Genomic DNA, 23,694 nt, shown 5'->3' on the forward strand with positions numbered 1-23,694 from the left:
TACACAAGAAACACATTTTTTTAATAGTATCAATGACCGAGTTAATAAGCAACTCAAGACTTTTGGAAGTCAAATCAAAGTACCCGTACCCGTAAATGAACAGGTTGGAAAAAAGGTCAAGATGAAAGAAAATGAATGGACACCTCTTCGTCCTTGAAGGCAGTTTAGAAAGAAAATGATCAGCGGTCAGGTTAGTAAGCAGCTCAGGACTTTTTGAAGGAAATAAATTCAAAACTTTTACTTTCTAAAGGCAAAGTCATGGGATATTCTTCAATGAGCAAGTCAGTGATCCCATCTCAAATCCAATCGCGCATGCTTTTTAATTGCAGAAATCAAAATGGAAGGCAGTGAGAGCCACGTATAACATGTACGTGTGAGTATTTCGTCTTTGACGTATGCACGTGTTCATCCAACATGGTGGCTGATAATTGTGTTGTGTTCAAAACCCCATCTGGGGGACGGGCGGGTTGCGTCTCTGGTTCGAGGTCTTGTTTCTGCTGTTGCTGAGAAACAGGAAGTGACCAGCTGGCACGCCATACGCAACAGCGGGGCACGGTTAGCCGCGGCTGTCCGGCAAGATGACAGCATGAAGGCGGCTCACCTCCATCTGCCCGCGTAACCCGTCACGTTCCGCGAATGCATTGGGTTCGAAAAACGCAAACTAAAAAGGATGTTAAACATGCGGAGGCTTGCGATCGAAGAATTCCGTCGTCGGGTGGAATCAACACGCTCGCTGATTTTGGCAGCGGAGAGGCAGCAGATGCACGGATCATTCGTGGAATGCTGTCAAAAGGACTTCCATTGCGGCCAATGTGAAGAAATGGCAGGCATGTGGGATTGGGGGTAAAGGCGGGAGGGGGACGGGGAAAACATGATAAGGAGTGGGAAGAATAGAAGCTTGGCTAGGAAGAAAAGAAGCACAGCAGTCGGGGCTTCAGTGGTCGCGGGAAACTACAATAAATGCGCCACATTGAACACATCACTCGGAAAGAGAGACAGACAGTCCATTCCGACCTGCCTGCCTACCTACCTGCACCTATACTTCTGCCCACCTATCAACTTACAGTGCGTTGGCTGTAATATCTTATTTTGCAGAGCCGAGCTATGATATCACTCATCGATGGGCAAATTCCAAGCGATCACCGATCTTGCATGAAATGCAAAACTTTCTGCCGAGTCCCTCGATATAAAGTCTACTAATGATGCGTCAAGTGACAAAGCACATATTAAAATCCAAAGCAAGGATAACGAAACAAGAAAACAGCACCGAGTTCTTAAATGAGCAGGATGTACCAGAGGAGCTTAAGCATCCCCCGAGCGAGCGAACGAGCGATGGTGCGGTGCCCAGCCGAGCGCGCCATTAATCCACTTTTATTAACATAACATCAAGCATTGCTCGATGCTTATTTAATCCAACTTTTCATTGAATTATATCTCGATTTATCATCTATACATCACCGCCTGAGCTGTTAAAACGTATCCACAGGTTAGCCAACGAGTGTCTGACAGGGTGAATAATAAATGACGAGCAGGTGCGTGACGATGCCCGTAATGAATGCTGAAGGATGATGAGTAAGAAGCGGAGGATGGCGGAAGGCAAAAAAAAAAAAAAAACGATAAAAGAGCGGTGATGATTACACAGCATGCTGGCTGTCATCCAGCTATTTTTTATTATTCCTTTTTTTGACACATCCACATATCTCCATTAGGTGTGCATAATAAGATGGGCAATTAAGATCGTACAAGTGAAGAAAGGCACACATCGAATGCAATTCAATAAAGGGGGCGGGCAAAAGTCTTTACAGAGATAGCAGTGTTCAGTTTTGATTGGCACTGTTAGAGAGGTAATAATTCAACAGTTTGTGTCGTTTCGAGAAGGCCTGTTATATTTTTTATGGGATTTTGCAGTACAGGTATATGGAAAAGTCTGAATTTAGCCTTTAAGGGCCTTTAGCAGAGTACAACGTTGTGCCGGGAAGCACTGTGGTCTACTAGAAATAATGCGGTGCAATTAACAGGAAAAGGAAGAGGCAGAGTAGGTCCCCAACTAATCCTCTGCAGTAAAAGTCACTGCTCTCACACAGCCGAGAGAATATACGCCTGCGAGTATTGTTCAAGGCTTTGTTGGGCATGTGTTGCAGCGCTGTGTTTGTTAAAGTAACAGTTGTCGGAAGGTTTTTAAATTATAGTAACATACAGTATAAGATCATTCTTGTTAGCCTGTCAGTGGCACTTTTCATCTGTTACACAAAAATGAATTAGTTGTACAGGCTCATTGTTACAACGCAATGAAAACTGCGATAATCCGGATGTCATTTTGTCCATTACATTTGGCCACATCAAGAAAATTAAAAAAAAAAAAGTTTCGGTTCGACACTTATTTTGCACCCCATATAATGCATATCCAATTACATAGTAAACAATGTACACATCTGGTTCTATATGTTACAACATCAGTGTTACGTGCGACTGATGAGGAGCTGGTAAAGCCCACTCACAATAGTCTCTTGGTGAAGAGGAACAGTGTTGATCATATTTTAGTTAAAATTTTCTTCCTCTTGAAAAATGTAGCATAAAGTTGGGGACGTGTTGTGATGGTAAATATTCAGACACTGGGACAATTGATTTGTTACACGCTTCAATGACGTGACGCCAACTTTAATTGCCGAGTCTCGAAAATAACGGCATCGAGGAGTGATTGTCTCATTTCTCCAAATGTTAATCCCTCCTCCTTCTTCTTTTGTTTTCCTCGACGCAATCTTTGATGCGAGGGAAACCCAAGTACACATTTGTGAAAACTGTGCCATATGGACTATAAAAAAAGAAAAAAATAGACAATGAATTAAAGGGAAAGAGAGAAATGAAGCCTATTGGACACAGACTTGAACCGCAATGATCTACGGCTTAGCGGTGTCTACTAAAGCACATAGTTTGGTCTCCTTTTAAATCATGATGTGACAGAACAATCTCAAAGCACCAACTAGAACATTCTTTCTATTGTGTGTGTGTGTGTGTGTGTGTTTGCCTCTGTGACTGTGACAGCTGAATCAGTGGAAACATCAAACTGGGCTCACTTCCTGACTTGGCTTAGTTACCCGCAAACACAACCGGGACACTAAATGATGCACAAAGCACCAGCAGGTTTCACTGTGAACTGCACAGCAGCGACAGAGGAGCTTTGTCCGGCGTGGAAGATTATATAAGATGACAGGAGGGATATTTTTCATTCTGCGATGGGAACGTGAGCCGAATTGTAACTCAAAATGACACAAAGAGAAAATAAAACCCTTTGAAAAAAGTAAAACTGTCGGCAAATGCCTTAGGCTACTTAGCAGGCTAGTTGCTATTTCATGGAGGATGTCGCAAGACAATTGGAAAATACAATTTACCGGTAGATTCTGTGATTGGCGGGGGGGGGGGGGGGCAATTGTGTCTCAAAAGAGCAAAACGACAAACTCAGGTGAGAAAATGTGGAATGCGGTATATCAGTTAGCTGGATGAATGTTAGCTAACGGGCTCCTTCCTGGTTGAAGGAAGACAACAAAAAATGACTAGACCTTAACCCAAGAAAAACAAATTATTATTCAACAAAAGTGACCAAAAAAAAAAAAAGTGTTATATATACTGGATGTTTGTCCGTCCATATTTTAGCAGGCCTTTTGCATGCTCAAGGACAAACATGACAGGACTGGACCATATTTTATTCTGGTGCAGAAAGAACAGTTCCATAATTACTCAAACCCACAATGAGAAAATAAATTCATCGCCAGCAAAAAATTGTAAATATTCCAGAGCGCTGCAAATGTGTTTTCTACTTCCTGGTTCGAGGAAGATGACCATACATTGTGGGAGTCCGCAGCGGCGGAAGATGTATTGAATAAAATTAAGAGGATAGACTATTGGGAATAGTCTGATATAATCTCACAGAGCGAATATGCGAATTTTAGTTGTAAATGTAGGTCTGACAGTTCACGCTATATGTGGGTGATTCCTTACCTGAGTTCTCATCCACACGTTCTTCCACTGTGTGATCCTTCTGGTGGACCCACTCGCTGTTGCACTTGAAGTAGATCTGCGTGGCGGGCGTGGCCTTGCAGTAGAGGTTGACGGGCTTGTTCTTGACGATGTAGCCCTCGTCGGGTTCGAACAGGAAGTGCGGCAACGGCTCGGGCGGGTCGGACGGGAAGGTCTCGGGCAGCTCGCTCAGGAAATCGTCGTCTTCTCGTGCTGTTGTGGGAGGAAAAAAAATGATTGGAATTTCACTGAAAGTGTTGGCGGTTTTCGTGCTCTTGAACACGGGAGCCAATTGTCAATTCGTCTCCTTCTCATCCATCCTTCATCCTCTTGCTTTTTCTTCTCTCATACTTGTCAAGGGAAAAATGTTAACCCTTGAGTAGCCAAAAGACAAGATAAGGGTTTTCGAGAATCTCGAGAGACAAAAGGGAATACAAACTTGTATATGAGGGGCCAGTTCAAATACACGCGATGACTAAGAAGTGTCTGCCAATTTCTCCTTTGGCAAGGTCCTATAACATACTGTACACATGAACTGGCGGTTACATACATACCAGCTTGGAACTAACATCAAATAAAGTTTGTAAGTGCAAAGGCATTCGTTTTTCTCTCTCAATTCTTCTCTCAATTCTGCCTCCTGCCGTATCCTCCTCATTCCCATGGCATTCTCTCCCATTCTGCTTCCTTTCCCCTGTCCGTTCTCCTCCATCCTGTTTCTTGTCCTCCATCTTCAACCCCCACCGCCCCATCTATTAATTTCCCTCCCCTTCTGATCCTTCTTCTTCCCCACTCCACCTTCTCCATCACCACCGTCGTGCCCCTTCCACTTCCTGCTTCATCTCTTTCAATCTTCTTCCCTCCATTATATCACTTGACCTCCTCTTTCTTTTCACTTCTTTTCCCCTCCTCTTGTTTCGTTTTAACCTTTCTTTTAATTCATCCACACAAATAAAGTCAAAGATCTCCACGAAGTATTTCACCCCTTCTGCGTCCTTTTCCTTCACCTCCCCTTTCCTCAATCGATAGCTTGTCAAGGTCACCAATGCGGAGAGGATTACAAGTGTAGGTGGACATGTCGACAACAACAGATGCACCGCGCTCACCCTAATACACAGCGCTGTGCCATTTCCTCCCGCTTCCTGTCATCAGTCATTTTCCTGAGCTTGTTTGGACTTATAAAACACACACCGCTGTAGTTGGTATTTCACAACACACACAGGTGATCTTTAATTCGGTGTGCGTTCTTATCTTGGGCAACGGCGGCAGTAGCTGCGGGCTCGGAGCTATAAAAGCAGCTTAGGTAAAACAACACCAGCAAAAATAATGAGAACTGAGTAGGCCGGTTCCACTTTGATATCACCTTGCTGACAGTCTCTCTGCCCGCCGTCCCTCTAATTAGTTCTGTGACAGGAGGGAAAATGGTGAGACATTTATGTGGCGTAATTCCATTATCTCCACAGAAAAAAAAAAAGTTTTTCTCACTCATGGATTTATTTTGCCGCTGTGTCACATTCGAGGGTTTCTTTGCTCCGTCGACAGCAGCGGCTGAAATGAATTTCAAGACCTTGATGACATTTATTTAAAAATGACATGAAATTGAGATGTTTCCCCCATGCTTGCCAAGGTGAACGTTCCAAAAGCATGGCATCGGGTGAAAACTTCAAATTTTCCATAGATGTGAATGTGAGCATAAATGACTTGAATTTGTCCGAGTTTCCGCTGTGATTGACTGGCGACCAGTCCGGGGTGTTATATGCCTTTCGCCAACGTTGTTTCAACGTCGGCTCTAATGAGGTTGAACGCTGGAGGAAAATCAATGCATGACCGAGATAACAGTTAAGTCGTGTGAAATTTATATCGATAGCCTCGGATCGCGAAATTATGCCGAAGGTCTTCACATTCACAGTTTATCAACGATATGCAAGATTTAAGTTAAAACTGCATTTGCAGTATCTGTCAGTTTCAAAAGAAACTGCGAAATTTCAAGGCCACAGATGACCCAATGGGGATGTTGGGAGTTGTACAGTTGTTCACAATTCGCCATTTGCGGATTCACCGATTCTAAGATCTCTTGGAATCTACCGTCTGTCAATCACTGAAAATCTCAACTTTTCGCTCTTTGGCACCATCTTGTAGTATCTCGGTGCCAAGGAACTACGGTGAAGTGAGTTGAGAAGCTTCATGAATACATACGTAATGCTTTCCCACCATCCTGTGGTGCTATTCTTTCAAAAGAATTCGCCATTATCCGAACAGTTCCAGGCACATTTTCTGTCTCACAAAGAATGTATTTGGTTGTATAATTTCACACTTGATGGGTGCAGTGGGCGGATACTCCATCGCCTCACAAATAACTTTCCCATCGTAATGTCAGTTACACATGAAGGAAATTCGCACAATTATGGCCACGAGCATCGTTTATTTTTCCACCACTCCTGGCAGCTCTGCCGCTGTTCGCTCTGCTAGGCCCGATGAATACTCTCTGTCATCCTCGTCTGTCATTTAGCGCTGGGGGGCTCATTGCTCCACAGTGGCAGTTGTAAATTATTGATTGGTAAAGGAAACATGATAGCCCGAGAACGGGGCGGGAGGAATAAGGAACGGGTGAAGGAATTGATACACAATTCCCTTTGTCTATGAGCTCATGTCTTTCCATCTTTTCTCCCCCCTTCAACTTCCTTTTTAACGCCTCACTCCCAAGCCGTCAATCCTCCATTTGTTTATCTGGCGGCTCCTCTTTGCTGATGACCCCCGCCCGCCCCACCAACCGAGTTGAATTACGCACCTTCGCAGCCCAGCTCATAAACGTCTGGCCTGAATGCTGTCATCAAAAATGAATGGCTGCGGCCGAACAACATCCCCGATGCGATTTATTGTACCTTGTAAATATTGCACCACGGTGGGACCCAAAACCTCCATTTACCCCTTTGCTCGTGGCTCCGCTTCAAAAAAAAAAAAAAAAAAAAAAAAAAAAAAACACCTTGCGGAACACGACCAATAAATATCGGGAGCATCTATTGAGGATGAAGTCATCAGCCGTGGCCGGTCACATTTGAGTGTGTCTGACAACTGCCAACGGTTGGAACAACGGCGAAACCGCCAGCAGACTGGAACTGCGCGGTGTCTCGCAGGCTACTGGCTCAATTCCTGCGGCGTGCAGACATACCAACAGCGGACACACTGTAAGACCATTGGATGTACTGACAAACAAAGACGCATAAGGCTGATGTAAAACCTATTGACGTACTTTCACCTGATGGATTGTCTCCTTGACATTCTCCGATGCAACACCTACAGCAGAGACTTACACTACTTTAACACGCCCGCCAGGCTCATAAAGCATTTGGGGAAACCCCGAAAAGCCGATTGATCAATAATAATGTACGTCCACCAACTGACATACTGTCGTCATGGCATACTGAGGTATTGCCAAGACACTACTCATGTAGAGCAGACCCAAATGGACCTACTGGCATATTACTGAATCTATCATTTCTAATGAGAAAGTGTGAACCGATGTACAAGCGACGGATCTACGACCTACTGAATTATGTTCTCCGGCAGGCTGCCGACCAAACTATTTTGACACATCCAGCAAGTGATATACTGTAAGTAACTCTTGCTGACAGTGCTTACTCATGAAAAAAGGAAAATCTATTGATCTACTTCCAACAGAATTACAGTAGTTGAAAGAAATATCTACTGACATAGTCCTTAAGTGCCACCTGACATAAAGCCAATTGACATAAAACCCATTGATCTACTGTCTACTGACTGAGTATGACCCACCGTGTCAAGTACCGACACACGCTATTAAAGATATACTACCTGACATCCGACATATTTAAATCAGGCCTGACGTATTGTCTATATGATCGACACACTTTATAATGAAAATAGGGTTACTGACTGCCAAATGACTTCTTCAAATGATGTGCGATTGACATCATCTCTTTGGGCACACTTCCTTCAGATAGTGCTTACAAATGTACTCCTTCTGCACACTGTTAAAAAAAAAAAAGAAAGTCAATTAGGCGTTTAAGCTCTAGGTTGACTTTCAATTGATGAACTGGCTACTGACGGGGTCTACAAGTAACGGATGACGTAAAGGATGTGAATTGTGCTGGCGAACGCCCATTGGTACGGAGTCAGTTAGCAACCCCCGACTGACACAACTACCATGGAACTATTCCAACTGAAAGACTTATTGTTATTTATATACAGACAGCATACATGTAAGTGAGGTGCCCCCGACATTGTTCATGTTGACATTTCATCATCAAACTCATCATCAACAACATTACCGCCCTTCAATGAATGATTTGATTCAGGAAGTGTGCATGTTCCCCCCTCCCCCCGTCCCCACTCCCAAAAGTGCAAACACAACATGTATAAAGAATGACGTGCATATTTAGTGGGTATGTATGTGCATGTGCCTTTAAGAGGCGGGGCCTGGTAAACTAGCATGTGAGGTCCACCTATCTGCAGATGAGTCTGAGGCCGACAGTCGCGTCTGTGTATTGTATTTAAAAGTGCATCAGCAACTGTCGCTCTCCTTTCCCACATGACAGGGCATTACAGTAAGTCCAACCAGCTATCCATTTTCAGATCCGCTTCATCCTCACAAGGGTCTCGGGGGTGCTGGAGCCTATCCCAGCAGTCTTTGGGCAGTAGGCGGGGAACACCCTGAATCGGTTGCCAGCCAGTCGTAGGGCACACACACAGATGGACAATCATCTGCGCTCACACTCACATCTCGGAACAATTTCGAGTGTTCAATCAGCCTGCCATGCATGTTTTTGTGTGAGAGAAAACCAGAGTACCCGGAGAAAACCCACGCAGGACCGTGGAGAACATGCAAACTGCACACAAGAAGGGTGGGATCGAACCCACGACCGCTGTACTGTGAGGTCGACGCGCTCACCACTGGTTCACTGGGCCGCTGCATTACAGTAAGTATGCCATTAAAAAAAACAAAAAACATGTTTGAAAAATGCAGAATTACGGGGGAACAAAGATGAACCGCGACAAGTGGGGTGAACACAATGTAGCACATTTTCATTTCGGACATTTTGGGGATTTACACTACGTGGATGCTAGCAGGGGGTTGATAGCGAGGAATTCCAAGCATCTATACACCCTGACGGCAAAGCAAGCCCATCATGGCTATATAAGGTCAAAATGCCACATGCTCGAGAGTATGTATGTGCCTTTCCATCAAGTTTTCACACAGGGTGGGGAGCAGGACCTTGCTTTCCTGCTAAGTGACGCCGCAAGATGCGTATCGGGGTGCAGGAGCCGTAGCCGTTCAAGTCGTGAGATCATAGCTCTTAACATCTTATCAGCAGCAGCTGCAAAAACATATACTGTCGGCGCAAAGGCGTGTGTTTGCCATACATAGGCATTTGCTTAAGACAAACGGGCCTGTCGCTGTTATCCAGTATTGAGAAAACATACTTTTACGCAAATGGCTGCCACCTTGTTATTGTTGTCTGCAAGCATTTGACTTTTTAAAAAAAAATTCGGGTGATGCTTCCAGAGGAAGACGAGAACTGGAGATGTGCCATGAAACGGTTTTAGCATGTGACGTCTTAACCTAAGCCCAAGCCCAAGACAAATACAAATTGATTCTATCAGAATGTGATCAATTTCAATGGGATTTTCCGTGTTGGATTTGAATTATGCAAATTCGGTTTCACAGTTTGAGTCTTGGGGTAACCAGAAACCCTCTTTTGCCTGGGCAAGTATTCGATTTGGAAACCTTGTCTGAAATGGCATCTTTTGAGACCTCAGTGTTAAGATAGCTCATCATCTGCTTGAGTATCATGATATAATGATTCCAGAAGTCCTCTTTTTGGGAGCAAAAATAATGACTAAGAGGATAAACTTACGCCTGACTATTCAGTCACTGGCCGATTATTTTTCGTGACTGTTCGTGTGGTCATTAGCACGCTAACTTTTAATCATATTGATAGTACCGAATGTCAGTTGTGATGTCACTCACTTAATTGGTACTACTTCAAAAACAATAAACAAAATACAAACTCATCCCCACCCCGTTATATGCGGTTTTGGAGCGACTCCGCGCGATCGACAACATCATGGAGAAGTTGAAATCCGCGCTGCGGAAAGAGTTTTCGGATTCGGCTGATCGGCGCCAGTGAAGAGATACAGACCACGGACTCAAGGCTGTCTGAAATTGTTGGCGGCCGTCCCTCCAAAACAAACAACGCTATCTGGCCCTCTCCCCTGGATGGAAGTATGCATGGAATCTAGGGCCCCCACCATCACCCCCCTCCTTCTCGGCCATGGACTGATAAGCCGGGACTGTCTTCATGATGAGCAGACCTCGACGAAGCAGCTATGACCTGTACACGCATACACATACACAACTGGACAACCACACGCGCATACACATCCTTGTTATCACCGTCTTCATCGCTCCGATTCTTTTTCCCCCGTGACGTGGTTCGACATGCAGAGCGCTCGTGTGAATCCGTGCAGCTGGTCATTTCGGGCACTTCGCGGTCACCCCCCCCCCCCCCCCTCCCATTCATCCTCCCCCTTATTACATGTTATGTCTTGTGACTTGTTGTAACTGTCATATGCTTATTTACGTGCTAGGGTCTTTTTTATCCTGGATTTAAATTATCCTCAGAAGAGGATAGTTCGAGCGTATTTTATTTTTTTTCCCTCTCCCTACCCAGCGTTTTCCTTTCTGAATTCTGATTGTAATTTCCCCATTGCGGGACAAATAAAGGGTATCTTAATCTTAATCTTAATCTTAAAATCTGACATTAGCATTCTGAATTGAAAATGTGCACTCTCCTTGAAATTTTCGGTCAGAAGCTTAATCCATTGTAAATTGAAATCCTTTCCTTATCTGCTTGCTATTCAAATATTCATGGAGGTTTTGTTTACCTACTTTCGCCCAAGGATCTATTATAACTCACAGAGTCTCTAAATTTATGAAAATATGATCAAATATGATCATTAGCATCATTTTAGGATACTAATGCTCATTTAATGCTGAACCTATCATAACTGGCAGCGAGGCACTGTTATTAAATACTTGTTTGCGGCTTAAAAGACTCGTTTCCTTTTTTTTTGTTGAATTTTTGGTTGTTTTTCTGGACGCGTTTCAAGCCCAAGAACAAATCGCAGTCACAGCATGTAATCAGTCTGCTATGTCAGAGGCATTCACAAGCGCTAATGAAATCAATAGAAGGAAAACTATTGCTTCCAGGAATCTTTCACGGTTTTGCTCATGTTCTTTTGTCCTTTGGGGTTCCGCATGTTTTTCCCGCCCGACAACAAACTACTGCCTTTTGAAAGAAAGCCAGCTTTGTGCATCACTGCTTGGTCAGTGGCAAAATGTGAAACGATGTGGTGCAGAGTAATATCCCACATCAACCTACATCCTGGATTCTTTGTTTTTTGCCAACCATGACGTAGTGACACCGTATAAGAAGGCAGAACCTCTGAAAGTGTAACCCTTGTTTTTGTTGTCTTTAATTTCTTTATTTATTTTTTGTAGAGGATTTGTCCATACGAAGAGGACATCTGGTCGCCATGGATTCAAACTGTCAACGTTATTTCAATTCCAATATTCTACACTCAGACATTAAAACACTCTCATTGAAAATGTTATCAGACCATCTTATGTTCGTGTTGTGCTTATAAGAAAAATCCCATGAAGACGATCCATCATCTCAAAATCATTTCATGTGTAGATGCTAGATTGCAACCACTCATAACCCCCACCCCGCAAAAAGTCAAACACACACACAGTTCATACATACATATTCATTGAACTGAGGTCTCATAAGGTTCTATTGTGGTCTTGAAAAACATTATTGATGACTGCTGTCCAAAAAAGTGGACCCGTCCAGAGAAAATCTGGTCACTTTGCACAACATGCAAAATCCCATTTCAAACATCCACTCTTATCAAATCATCTTGTGCTTGCTCGGCACTTCTCAGTTGTAAGCGTTCACATGCAGAAGATGAGGGTGTCATCCTGGACCGGCCAGCCATGACGGTTAAATGCCAGAAGACTGCAAACGGCACAAGTAGCAACCTTTGCTCGTCATAGTCCATTAATCAGCCGGCAGGATTTGAGGGCTTTTTCAAAAGCAATTAATAGGAGCGGTATGTAAAAGTGAGCACCTTTATGGGAACGGACAGTGACGGCTGCCTTGTGTCTGCTGCTCTCATTGACCGTGTCACGCTGGGCCACATGTGTGGCGCCTCCAACTAGATTTATAAGGGCCGCACGGTCTGAACCCCGGGTTTAAAAGAGACATAAGGAGACAGGGTATTAAGACTCATGGCGTGTTAAATCGTTTGTCATGCCCATTGGCTGCGTCCCCACTCCCTCATTTAAAAAAAAAAAAAAAAAAAGATAGAAATCCCTTTCCGGGTTTTCTTCAGTTTGTTTGATCAGGAGGTAACTCAAAGTTCAATAGAAGGCAGTGCATCCTCTGAGGTTGAATATCATCTCGTCAGTAGTAAATAGTATAATACGTCTGTGAAACTATTACAATCTCACCTTTGCATAACATTGTAACCCAAATAACAACAAAAAGAAAGAATAAAGCTAAAATTGCTTTTTAGTCTCGAACAGAAAATCTGAGATGCATCAATTTGCCTGAAATTAAATAAATAAATGAGAGCGCCATTGCCACCTACTGTAGCTGATATGCAATTACACTATTTTAGTCAAGATCATCGCACCGCGCCCCACATTGGGGCCCTTCCAACTGTAATTTAAGCAACACAGCCAATTATAAACACTTTGGGGTGACGCTCGCACACATTCCTTCGCTACAGAGGGAGAAAAATTTACGTTTGGTGCAACTTCAGAGACACCCCCCCCCCCCACTGCCCCCCAGTTGCAATTGAATGATGCAACCCAAAGTTGTTCAATTTCAGCGCTAACACTGTTTATACAATCGAGGCAACTGAGCTATATGAATATAACCCCCTCATACATACATGCATGCATACTTCCCGTTATTACCTCATTATCATTCTGAAGGCTGCGTAGGTTGGAGTTATCGGGTCCGTGCGGCGTCAAAGTGCATATTAGTTTTTAAAGCAGCGTGAGTGTTTGTGTGTGTGTGTGTGGCAGGGAATACATGCATTTTTAAACAGACATACTGTAAGCCTATCGAAATGCACGTTGATAAAAACACGTTGATGCATTAATGCGGATGCTTCCCCATGACCGTATGAGGTATAAGGGAGGCATATTCTCATATTTGCCTCACGAAGGCGCACAAAGCTTTTCTGTGGCAGTCTTTTCTCCTGTTTTTTTTTTCTTAGTATTCCGGTTGCAGCGCTTCCATGCGTGAGAGCGCCTGTCAGTTGGACAAAATAATTGGAGTCATCCGAATAGTCGCTTTAAATGTGATTGGACTGATCAAATGGGAGCATATTCCACCCGATGAATACCAGATTGAAATTTGTAAAGGACAAGAATGTTCCTCTATATTGGGAGCGACATCTACAACTTCCACGTTTAATGACTAAATGTACATTTTTGGAATAATAAGAACCATTTAATTTGCGGTGTTGTATGTCTCCCACAATGCGAAATAGAGTTGATTAACACCCTGGTGTTTTGTATCCACCTCATTTCCTTTTATAGAACCATTTTAACTGTTTTATCGCAAACTTCCCAAGGGTGGGGATTTTTGCCTGATTTGATCATTTGCAACTTCAGCATTTTGGCTCCCTTGCATCCACCTTTGGCCACTTGAAAGTCATGAAAACTACATTGATACATGTTGGGATTGAATGCTACAAATTAGGTAACATGGGTAACACTCTAGATTCAGACTTGACATTTTTAACCGTTATGATTGACCAAAGTCAATCATAATGGTTCATTCAGCGATTGTTTAATTTACTGTTATGAGGGATTTGGTTACAAGAAAATGCTTACAATAAGTCTCTTCTTTATTACAAATGAACATTTTTAATTTTGGTCGAGATTTTCGCAAGCATCACGAAAGTTGACATGCTTGATTTGCTTCCGCGGGATATAAAATGACGTGGCAGGCCGGATCTGGCCCCAGGGCCTTGAGTTTGACTCCTGTGTTGTAGGCCGACAATGGTGAAGAATTATATTAGAATTTAAGAAGTAGGAGCTCACTTTGTTTTAGGGAGACTGTACTACAAGCAATACTATTAAAAAAAAATAATATATATATATATATATATATATATACAGTATATATAGCGACATCAGTCTGGATAAGCATGCCATTTTTGAGTGTCTTTCAACCTGTACACTGTGCAAACAAAATAATTTTAGCAATGATTTTTTTTTTTAAATTTATGATGATGTGTAAAAGAAAACAATATTAAAGACTGTATGTGGCCAAAAATGGCCACGACCAAGGTGGTCAAAAATCAGATCGGCCTCAGGACATATGTAATCTTAGAGACTATAATCCATATAGAAAATGGACGGGTGGATGAGTATTTACAGAATATTTTTTCCATTTTGTATGCCATTTTCTCGAACCAGGGTCAGGGGTGTGCTGACTTTGGATGAGAAGCGGGTATATCTACTGACAAAACAAGAATTGATATTAAAGATATGCACCTAAAGATCATTACATTGTCCTCAATTTACATGCATAATTTTGGAATGCCAGCTGAAGTCAAGGAACTCAGAAAAGATCGGGGATTCAAAACCCACTCCTTCAGAACTATGCACCGCAAGCGTTAGCCACTCGTCCACCGCACCGTCTATTTAACATCCACTCAAGATTAATTCTGCGTTCCACTAATCCAGTAAAGCAGCTCGAAAGACAACATCCACTAAGCAGCAGAAGGTGATGAGAGACTACAATATGCTTTTAATATGCAGCCGAGCCGTCACGCTGACTCAATTAGCCGAGTGGGCGCGTGACTCGCCAGCCAATCACCTGAAACGATGCGAATGAATTTTTAACGTCATGTTACGAGATCCATTTGATCGCTTTAGCGGTGCCGTCGAATTAAGTTATCTCGACAAGCTCGAATACGGGATTATTTTTTCAATTTGGCACGTCTCCTGAGGAGCAGCTGACGCGTGGGCACTCGCAGGTAGGCAGTGTGACAGTTGCCTCTTTTTCATGGCTCCTGCTGAGTGTTACATGAAGAAATACATTTTGTAGGACTTGTGTGTCCTGATATGTCCGCAGCAGAAAACTGGATTGCCGAGAAGTGACAGAACATACTGGTCTGTTCATTTCTAATTTTTCCCCATTGGTATCGCTTTGATGTTTTTGCACTTAGGCCAAAGGTCTGTCGACTGTTGTGTAAAAGGAATGCTTTGGCTCCATATCATTGCATCTTACTGCCAAGGACGATTCATACGACGGAATAATAGCTCTGTGTTCAATTGAACAAATTTAAGATTTCTCCCTCAATGGAGAAATTTGCAATTTCACATTGAGTAATTAAAGGTGGAAGTGAATTGAGATCAAACCCCCACTATTTCAGTGTATACTGACACTTTTTTGGATGTCTTTGTTTGGTGTCGAGTTACATTTTCTAATGTAAAATATGTGCCTTTGCTTAATAAATTTGGGGAAACACTGATTCACAACATGATGATGTCAAATCCCTGGCTGACAGGAATGAATTCTTGGTATCAAGGTAGTAGTTTCAGGCTACAACCACCATTGCTTAACGTTACTTGTAACAGGTAGAAGAAGAATAGCACTGGGTATACGCCACATGCTGCTTTACCACATCTACAAAGCATTGAGTGCCAACTGCGAAGAATATAATGACCCACATAAAAACAGTAAAAGCATGGACTGTATTTTCGTTTGTAGAGGCAGCACTTCATCACCAAGCTGCTGAATTACACTTGTCGATTGGTGGTGCGGCTCTGTGCATGTGATGCATGCAAAAGCAACAAACATATCCTGTCATGTGAAACAAAAACAAACTTTCCAATTAGCCTTCAACTAATTTGGAACACAATTCGTTTTCCACAAAAAAATAAAAATTAAAAAATCCCATTAATGCTCCATGCTTGCAATTTGCAACATTGTTTCATCAAGTCACCCTTGCAGCGAACGATGCCGTGATCACATGACAAGGCCGCCACAACAAAAGACGACATTTGCGACTTGCGGCAGAGGAATGCAGATAAGTGAACAAACAAAAAATAATAACTGTCGTTTCAAAGGGTTACCTGTTGAGGTGACACATTCAATCGCTCCGACATGAAAATTTGCCACACACCCTCATGCGCTCTCAGGGACGCATCCACATGCAGCTGGAGTATCTCATTGAAATGCATAGTCCCACATTAGCTTGTGGGTGTACAAACTTGTGTGAGTTGCTGTGTAATGTTATCTTCCAGATGGATTCTGTCTCCCTTATCCCGAGGCCTGCGGGAAAAGCAAGACTTCGCTTTCATTCATGTTCTACTATCACAGCCCGCCATCCATATTAATGCAGGCAGTCGGCATGGGGCAGCGCATCGGCGTATCACAACACTGGCCTAATTTCAGAGATATAGCACAATGTTGTCTATTTGTCCCGAAGGCCGTTCGGGCCGTTTCGATGAGAAAGCACTCACCTGCTTTCTTTTCCCCATTATCTAGACGACCAGATTATTTTCCGACTTTATTTCGCACAGCTTGCTATGGGAAGTTTCAGGTTTATAAAATGGTACAGTGAGGGAACAAAAGGCAAAACATAGAAGTGATTATTTCACTTGTAAAGACTACAAAGCACGAAGTGTTGCAATAGAAACAGCTTGAATGCTGTTGCAATCCCTGTGCAGGGAATTAAGATACTCTCCACTCTGACCTCACTTGAGAAGGAACAAGGAATATTCAGCAGATGGACTCCCCCAAAAAGAAGCGTCGCGGGGTTGGCGGACGGACGACAGAGCTGAGGCTCAAGCGCCAACCTAACCTTAGAGAAGAAGCCATGACTCAGCAGCTCTCGTCTAAATTTGACAGCTTTGCCGATTTTCTTCTCATAAAGTGTTGATCGTGACCACTTTACTCAAAGTACAGGAGAAGTGAGTTGCCAGATTCCCATTAGTCTCATTGGTGTTCTACCAGGAAGACACGTTGAGGATACCACGCCATCTTTACAGCTACCCGACTGTACATTCTGTCCTCTGCGGCCTAAGGCCAAAAATCTTGTGGTACCATTTGACTGTGGTATCCAATCTAATGGCTTGACCGACATTAACGGTAGCCAGAATATTCTCTTTGGTTTCAAAAGGAACTGGTCATCAATTGCGAGAAGTCTGAGAATTCTACAGGAGGCAGGTTCACTAAATACTACGAATCGTCCACACGTGTCAAAGTGAATGTTTTCCCAGATGTTCCCTGTGACTAGCAAATTGGTTTACAGCAACCAGTCCAGGACATAGCTCCGCCTCTCACTTGAAGTCAACAGGGACAGACTCAAGTCAACCACCCATCCATCCATTTTCCAATCCACTCATCCACACAACGGCCGCGGGGTGTGCATGGGGAGAACATGCAAACTCCACACAAAAAGGCCGGAGCCGGAATGGAACCCTGCACCTGTGCACTGTGAGGCCGACACGCTAACCAGTGGTTCAATTGGGTGTGGCAGAAAACACACACACAGGGATAACGCAAAATTCCAATCAAAAAGGCCAAAGATTTGTACCCAGAACCACTCGAATACAAGACAAGAAATGTTGCACAGCTCCGCTTTTGTGCATGACCTAATAGACATCTCCATGTGAGCAGGTCCTCTTATCACTCCTAATACGTGATACTGTATGCATTGACCCGTCTGACGCGCACATTGCTCCAGAGAAGATTGAAAGAGTGTAGATTGTATTTGTCCAGGAAGAATCGCTTGAGTCTGCAAACACGCACAATGAGATGACCGGGAAAAGCTTACGGGCTTATTTCATTTGCAGACTCCTTCCTTCATGGCTGAAGACAAAAATTGGATCGCGCCTGTCACCATCTGGAGGCTCCTTATACCTCCCTTGTCTCTCCGCAGTGTCCAAAGTCAATTTGCAGCGTGCTACATGTTTTTATAAGCCTGTCGCATGGTCTAATAATAGGATCTAAACTCTTGTTTGTGTCAAAAGGTTATCAAAAAGTTAATACGGTGAAGTATCACACGCTTTTAAAAATTATTTTTAAAAAGGTAAAGAGCTTTCAATACGTTGAATGATACAAGAGAGAACACTTTTATTTGAAACTGAAAATAATGTGTGTGTGTGTGTGTGTGTGTGTGTGTGTGTGTGTGTGTAGGGGACCAGGGGAGGGGGGGGGGGGGGGGTTATATACACTACATAGTTGCTGATGGTGTAGTGGTACACTCACCAGACTTGTAAGCGGGCAGTATGGGATCGGTTCCCGCTAAGTGACATTGTAGATGTGGGTGTGATTGGCTGTTCATCTTGTTATTTGAACAGGGGTGTGATGACTTTTTATAATCACCATGGATGAATATGTGGAGACCTCTGCTTCGAAGCCCTTCTGTATTGGCACATTCCCAAGCCATAGACTCTATTTTGAAGCCAAAATTTCTTGGCCATCCTGGACCCCTTTTCACTTTCCAAACACCTCTGGCCACTGCCCTCATCCTCTTTGGCGGTCTTCCCTTGTGTGTGGTTTTTTTTCTTCCCATTTCCTCTCTATCCCCTCGCCTCGTGGTCTTAGATCACTATAAATAGAGCCTCAAGGGTTTTGTTTTATAATGGACTCCTGCTTCTGACCTTATTACAAACACATTACTGACCAAGCTTCTCTCCCCTGCTGACTCCCTCTGTACACACACCAACATACGCACACACACCCAGACGCATACACGGTAAACAACTGCTCATTTTGCAGCTCATTAATAGGAGCAGCCGTTCCACTTTAAAAAAAACAACAACAACAACAAAAAAAACCAGACTGCATGCACAGCCTTTTACATGTTTTTCATCATTGACATCTGGTTCACCACTTAAGGTTTATTTTCGGCTAATATTACAAACAAGGTGTGGTTAGGACTTGGGCACCTGGAAAACTTGCCAATTAATCAACTTTTGGTGGACTCCTGACGTGCCTGAAAATTAAATGATTTTTGAAAGCACATCTATCCTTGTTGAAAATGGATGCAGGGGTCCTCAACACGAACCCTCAAATCTCTCTCTCTTAGTCGAGCGAGAGAGAGAAATTGCCCCGAACACCAGATTGACCGGTCCATACCAAATTAAATGGAAAAAGTCTCAAGGACCCGTGCCGGAAATTGAACATTTATAGTTGGCTCATACGCTGACAAATTCCCACTCGGAAATAGGAGAATTGGGCATTCAAAATGCAGCGGTGAGGCCTCATTGATCACCACTTGTAGCTTTAATTGATGAGTTCGAAAGCAAAAGCAGACATATGCATTTTATTTTATTTTGGTGAAATTAGAATAAAATAAATACAATCTCCCTGTCACCAGTTTTCCCAATCAGCACCTTGATCCTAACGCGTCAACAGGACGCATGAAAACATGCGGCTGTGGTGACGAGCGAGTGAGCGAGCGTAGACTCCTAAATCCAACGTGAGGGGAATGTCGGGCCTGTCGGCTCAAGACATTCCAACCTCCTCCGTAGTTTTCGTTCGTCGCCTTAGTCCGAATTAAATTTCACCACGCGGGTGTGCTCCTGACAAAGTGCTACTTTTGGAACACGAGGAAAATGGAAAGCGCCAATAAGTCTTCTAGATCTGAGTCAGTTGTTTGATTTTCTGCCTCATCTTTGGTCAAATCCAAAGCTTTTCAATTCAACACAAAACAGGCCTGAATCAGTTTATTCAGCCTAAGGGGTAAACACACCCGCTGCCGAATAAGCGAATTGCTGATAAATTCAAGCAGTGCAGAGAACAAACGTGCAGTCTTTCACACCCTCTCCAGACCTTGAAGGTGTTGTTGTGTTGAGGGTGTTCTTCGGGACAGGTGTGGGGTCCTAAGATCACTCCGCATGACACATGAAAAATGAATGCCGCTCCCACGCCAGCCACCCTACACGCCCCGCATAGATTGCCGCACAGTGTGATAATTTTCTATTTTAACTAATTTACATGTGACCCAAAGCTCCCTCGGCCTGGCCGATACTCACGCGCGCGCACACGTCGACAATGAATGATGAGGAGCCGGCGGCCTTGGTTCGCCATGCGGGTTGTGTTGTGCGCCACATAGCAGACAAAGAAGGGAAATCCAACATTGGCAGATTTGGGCCAATTCATTTGGACTTTTGGGACTATTTGTGAATGACAAACGCTATCGAGATGTTGTTTGGCAAAAATGGGAATGAACAACGGCGTCATTCCGTCAACCTCCCATCGAGATAAGCTGCGGTTCAGAACATTCGTGTGTATAGCTTGTCAGCACGTCTTATTCAAAGCAAATCGAAATGATTGCAAAGAACCCAAAAGGCAAAAATACACAGGATTATTTTTTTTCCCCACTTTACGAGCTTTCTTCTATTTTTTTGCCACATTTCAAAGTAATAGCTGCCAGCTGAGAAAAAGGATCAATCAGTGCAGACCAATAACCTATGTACTAACCACCTCTCAATATGAAATGAAGTAAACCTGCTAAAAAGGAGCCATACTTTTATTTATTTATTTTTTTACAAATTAAAACAGCTCTCAGGCGTCTCAATAAAATGATTATCACGCCTTAACTCCTCTCCTCTAAGTGCCTCCAGCTCACCTGCCACCGGATCTACAGCTTCCTGATGGGCAGGACGCAGCGGGTGAAGACAACAATCATCCACCTTCAAGTTCCTGAGAATTACTGTTTCTGAAGTGGGAGACCAACATGAATCCCACCTGAAAAATCTGAGCGGAGGATGTACGATTTCCTGCAGCTGCCGAGGAAGTGCAGCCTGCCCTAGGAGCTGTTAGGGTAGTTCTATACAGTAGTCATGGAATAAGTCCTGTGTTCATCCGTCACTGTCTGGTTAGGTGCTGCGACAAAGGAGGACAAAATCCGACAGCAACGGACTGTTAGGCCTGCCAAAAAGTTCACGGGTACCACCCTACCCACCTGAGGTCTTGCACGCTGTAACAACTAAGACAAGGGCAGGCGAAATTCTCTTGGACCCTCCAAATCCTGGTCACCACCACCTCTTCCAACTCCTTCCTTCACGTAGCCGCTATCGACATATTCACACTAAAACGAGCAGACCAGCAGATAGCTTCTTCCTGCTTGCCATTAATTATGTAAATAGTCGATTCATAATTCCATATTAGCATTTTTCAAATTGTTGCCAATTTTGCACATCTCTGTTGTGACAGACTGAAGGGGGGAGGCTTATCTCAGGCAAACGAGCCACTGCTCACCACACTACCCTTGACTGTAGGGTGTACTCATGCAAATATGGCATTGCGATACCATGGGAGCAAGGGATTGGCAATTTTTGCACAACCAAACCCCACTGAAAACTGTAGACGCATGGATTGTATTTTCACTTGTGGAGGCGGCACTTCTTCACCAAGCTGCCAAATGACACTTGACCATTCACGTGCTGACCTGTGCAGTTGACATAACCATCTTTTGACATGAAATCCAAATGTCTTCATCCATTCGTCCAATTTCTATTGACAGGGTATCTACCAGCTGACCTTGGTCCGAAAGGTGGGTTAAACGCCCGACAGGCTGGTAGCTGATCTTACTCAATTGTTTTTCGGTATGAAACATAAAAACTGCCTGCTGTTTTCAGGTAAACACACACTTGATCTCAAAGAGCTGCTGGTTTACGTCAACACAGGCAGCGGTTGGGGAGTCCAAAAATTCAGAATTCTCACAGTATCACATATTTGCTGTTTTACCAGTATTTTTCATACTGTTGCATCATTGTGCCTTTCACACATTCCAGTTTGGACCTATACAAGTAATTTGTGCTAACAGGATTGCAATATTATACTGCAGACAAAACATGCTCAGGCAATAAAAGGGAGGCCCAGCTTATGCTTTCAAATTTATTTGGAACTCGTGAAAAGCTTATAACGGACCTAGTTTCCCCATCCTCTCCAAAAGTAAAACCAGCAAAGCAAACCACTTGTTACCGTCGGCGAGACTAAATCACATTTTCAAATCACCGAGGGGATAAACAACAGCAGCGCCGTCGACTGTGGGGTTGAGGTTGTAAGTTCAATCTCAGGTGATTCTTTTGTTCAGACTATTCTGAGCTGTGGTGTAATTCCCTCTAAAGACACACAGTCACTGTGGGTAATCATGTTTTTTTTTCCAAGGGGGTGGGGGGTTGGAGGTACTGTAGATTGCAGCATAACATGGCAATGAACAAAGTTCAGATTCAGTTCACACTGGAGTGTCTTCCTGTGATTTCAGGTACCCGAGTCGTAACACTGCTGAGGGATGTATTGTATTAGGACCACATGGCCAGATATAAACAAGAAGGCTGAAGACTTCATTTGCGGAAACAGTGATGCGGATCGTTTTCTTTACGAGGCTCTCTTATAAAGCTAATGACATGGGCATCTGCTTTTATAGAGTCAGTGCGAAAGAGCAAAACAAAGAGCATTTGCTTCGACTGTGGTACCAAATATACCAAAAAGTCTGGACAATCATAAAATAAGACGACAGCGTAACACGCAAACTGCCATAAGTCAAGGTATCGTGCTATTTCAATAAAGGCAATCTCGGCAGGATGTATCACTAAATCAAAACCATGAGAAAGCAATCTTTAAATCTAAAAAAAGTAATTAAAAAAAATCTATTTATTCATAAGGGTCGTGTCAAAAAAGTTTTAAAATAAATTTAGATTTTCAAGTTACGAAACTCCTCAACAGGTAATATTGTAGTCGGAACCGCTGAAAGGGTTAATTTCATAAGCGCTGTAGTATATATATGTAATGTAATTTTCAGTGTGGTCTTTCGCGCTTGCAGTGACTTTACAAACACTAAGTCTTACTTTGAGTAGAATTCGATTGGACCTTACCCGGTGAGAGGTCTTCCAATGGCAACTTTCTGGAATGCGTGGTTACCTTAACCTTTAAAATCGGGTTGCTCAAAACAACAACATACAGAGACATGTTGAAGGAGAAGACCGTTGGCGCGGCTGCCAAAACAGATGCTTGGGCTCCTAACAATAAGAATCGCTGCACACACGCGCACTTAAAACCTCTTCACCTTTCTGCCCCCTGACCCCCAGTTAACTAACCAACCTTCTGTTATTTCTCCCTCCTGAGTGTGTCTTTGTGTGGGGCCCGGCTGAACGGCCCAGTCATGCAGCAACACCAGCCCCAGGGCTCAAGTCGCTCAGCCTCCGCAACCTCTCAACGTCTCTATACATCTTTTTCTTCTTTCTTTCGTTCCTGACTCACATGTCAACAAAGTGACTCTGTCGCTTGTTCACTTGCGCTTTGAACTCCTAACCTTTTCGGCGGGCGTAGGGGCGGTCGAGTCACGGCCGCCTCTGTGTACTTTCTCTTTATGGCCTTTCTTTCTGTGTGTGTGTTGAACTTTTCAACTTGATCTCCTGATTTGACTATGGCTGGGCTAACTTGTGTTTTGTGGGCGGGTACACTGCTAATGCAGCCGTCTACATCTGTATTCAGTGCTGTTTTTTGTCAAAAAGCACAAACAAGACAGAATTTGAGTTCACCACACTAATCATGGAAGATTTGAAGTCCTTTTGTCACCAAAACTCACCAAAGG

General features: G+C 43.5%; 1 protein-coding gene across 1 annotated transcript in view; it reads right to left on the minus strand.

Moving 5' to 3' along the window:
• LOC147205274 (netrin receptor UNC5C-like) overlaps positions 1-23,694 on the minus strand; it is a 157,360-nt gene that overhangs the window by 76,520 nt on the left and 57,146 nt on the right. Inside the window, exon 2 of the mRNA XM_086111773.1 lies at positions 3,997-4,227. Coding sequence (XP_085967899.1) covers positions 3,997-4,227 — 231 coding nt within the window. The remainder of the gene's footprint in view (positions 1-3,996; positions 4,228-23,694) is intronic.

This window comes from Hippocampus guttulatus, chromosome 5, assembly GCF_054856545.1.
Source record: "Hippocampus guttulatus isolate MCC_2025c chromosome 5, RoL_Hgut_1.0, whole genome shotgun sequence".
Taxonomy (NCBI): Eukaryota; Metazoa; Chordata; class Actinopteri; order Syngnathiformes; family Syngnathidae; genus Hippocampus; species Hippocampus guttulatus.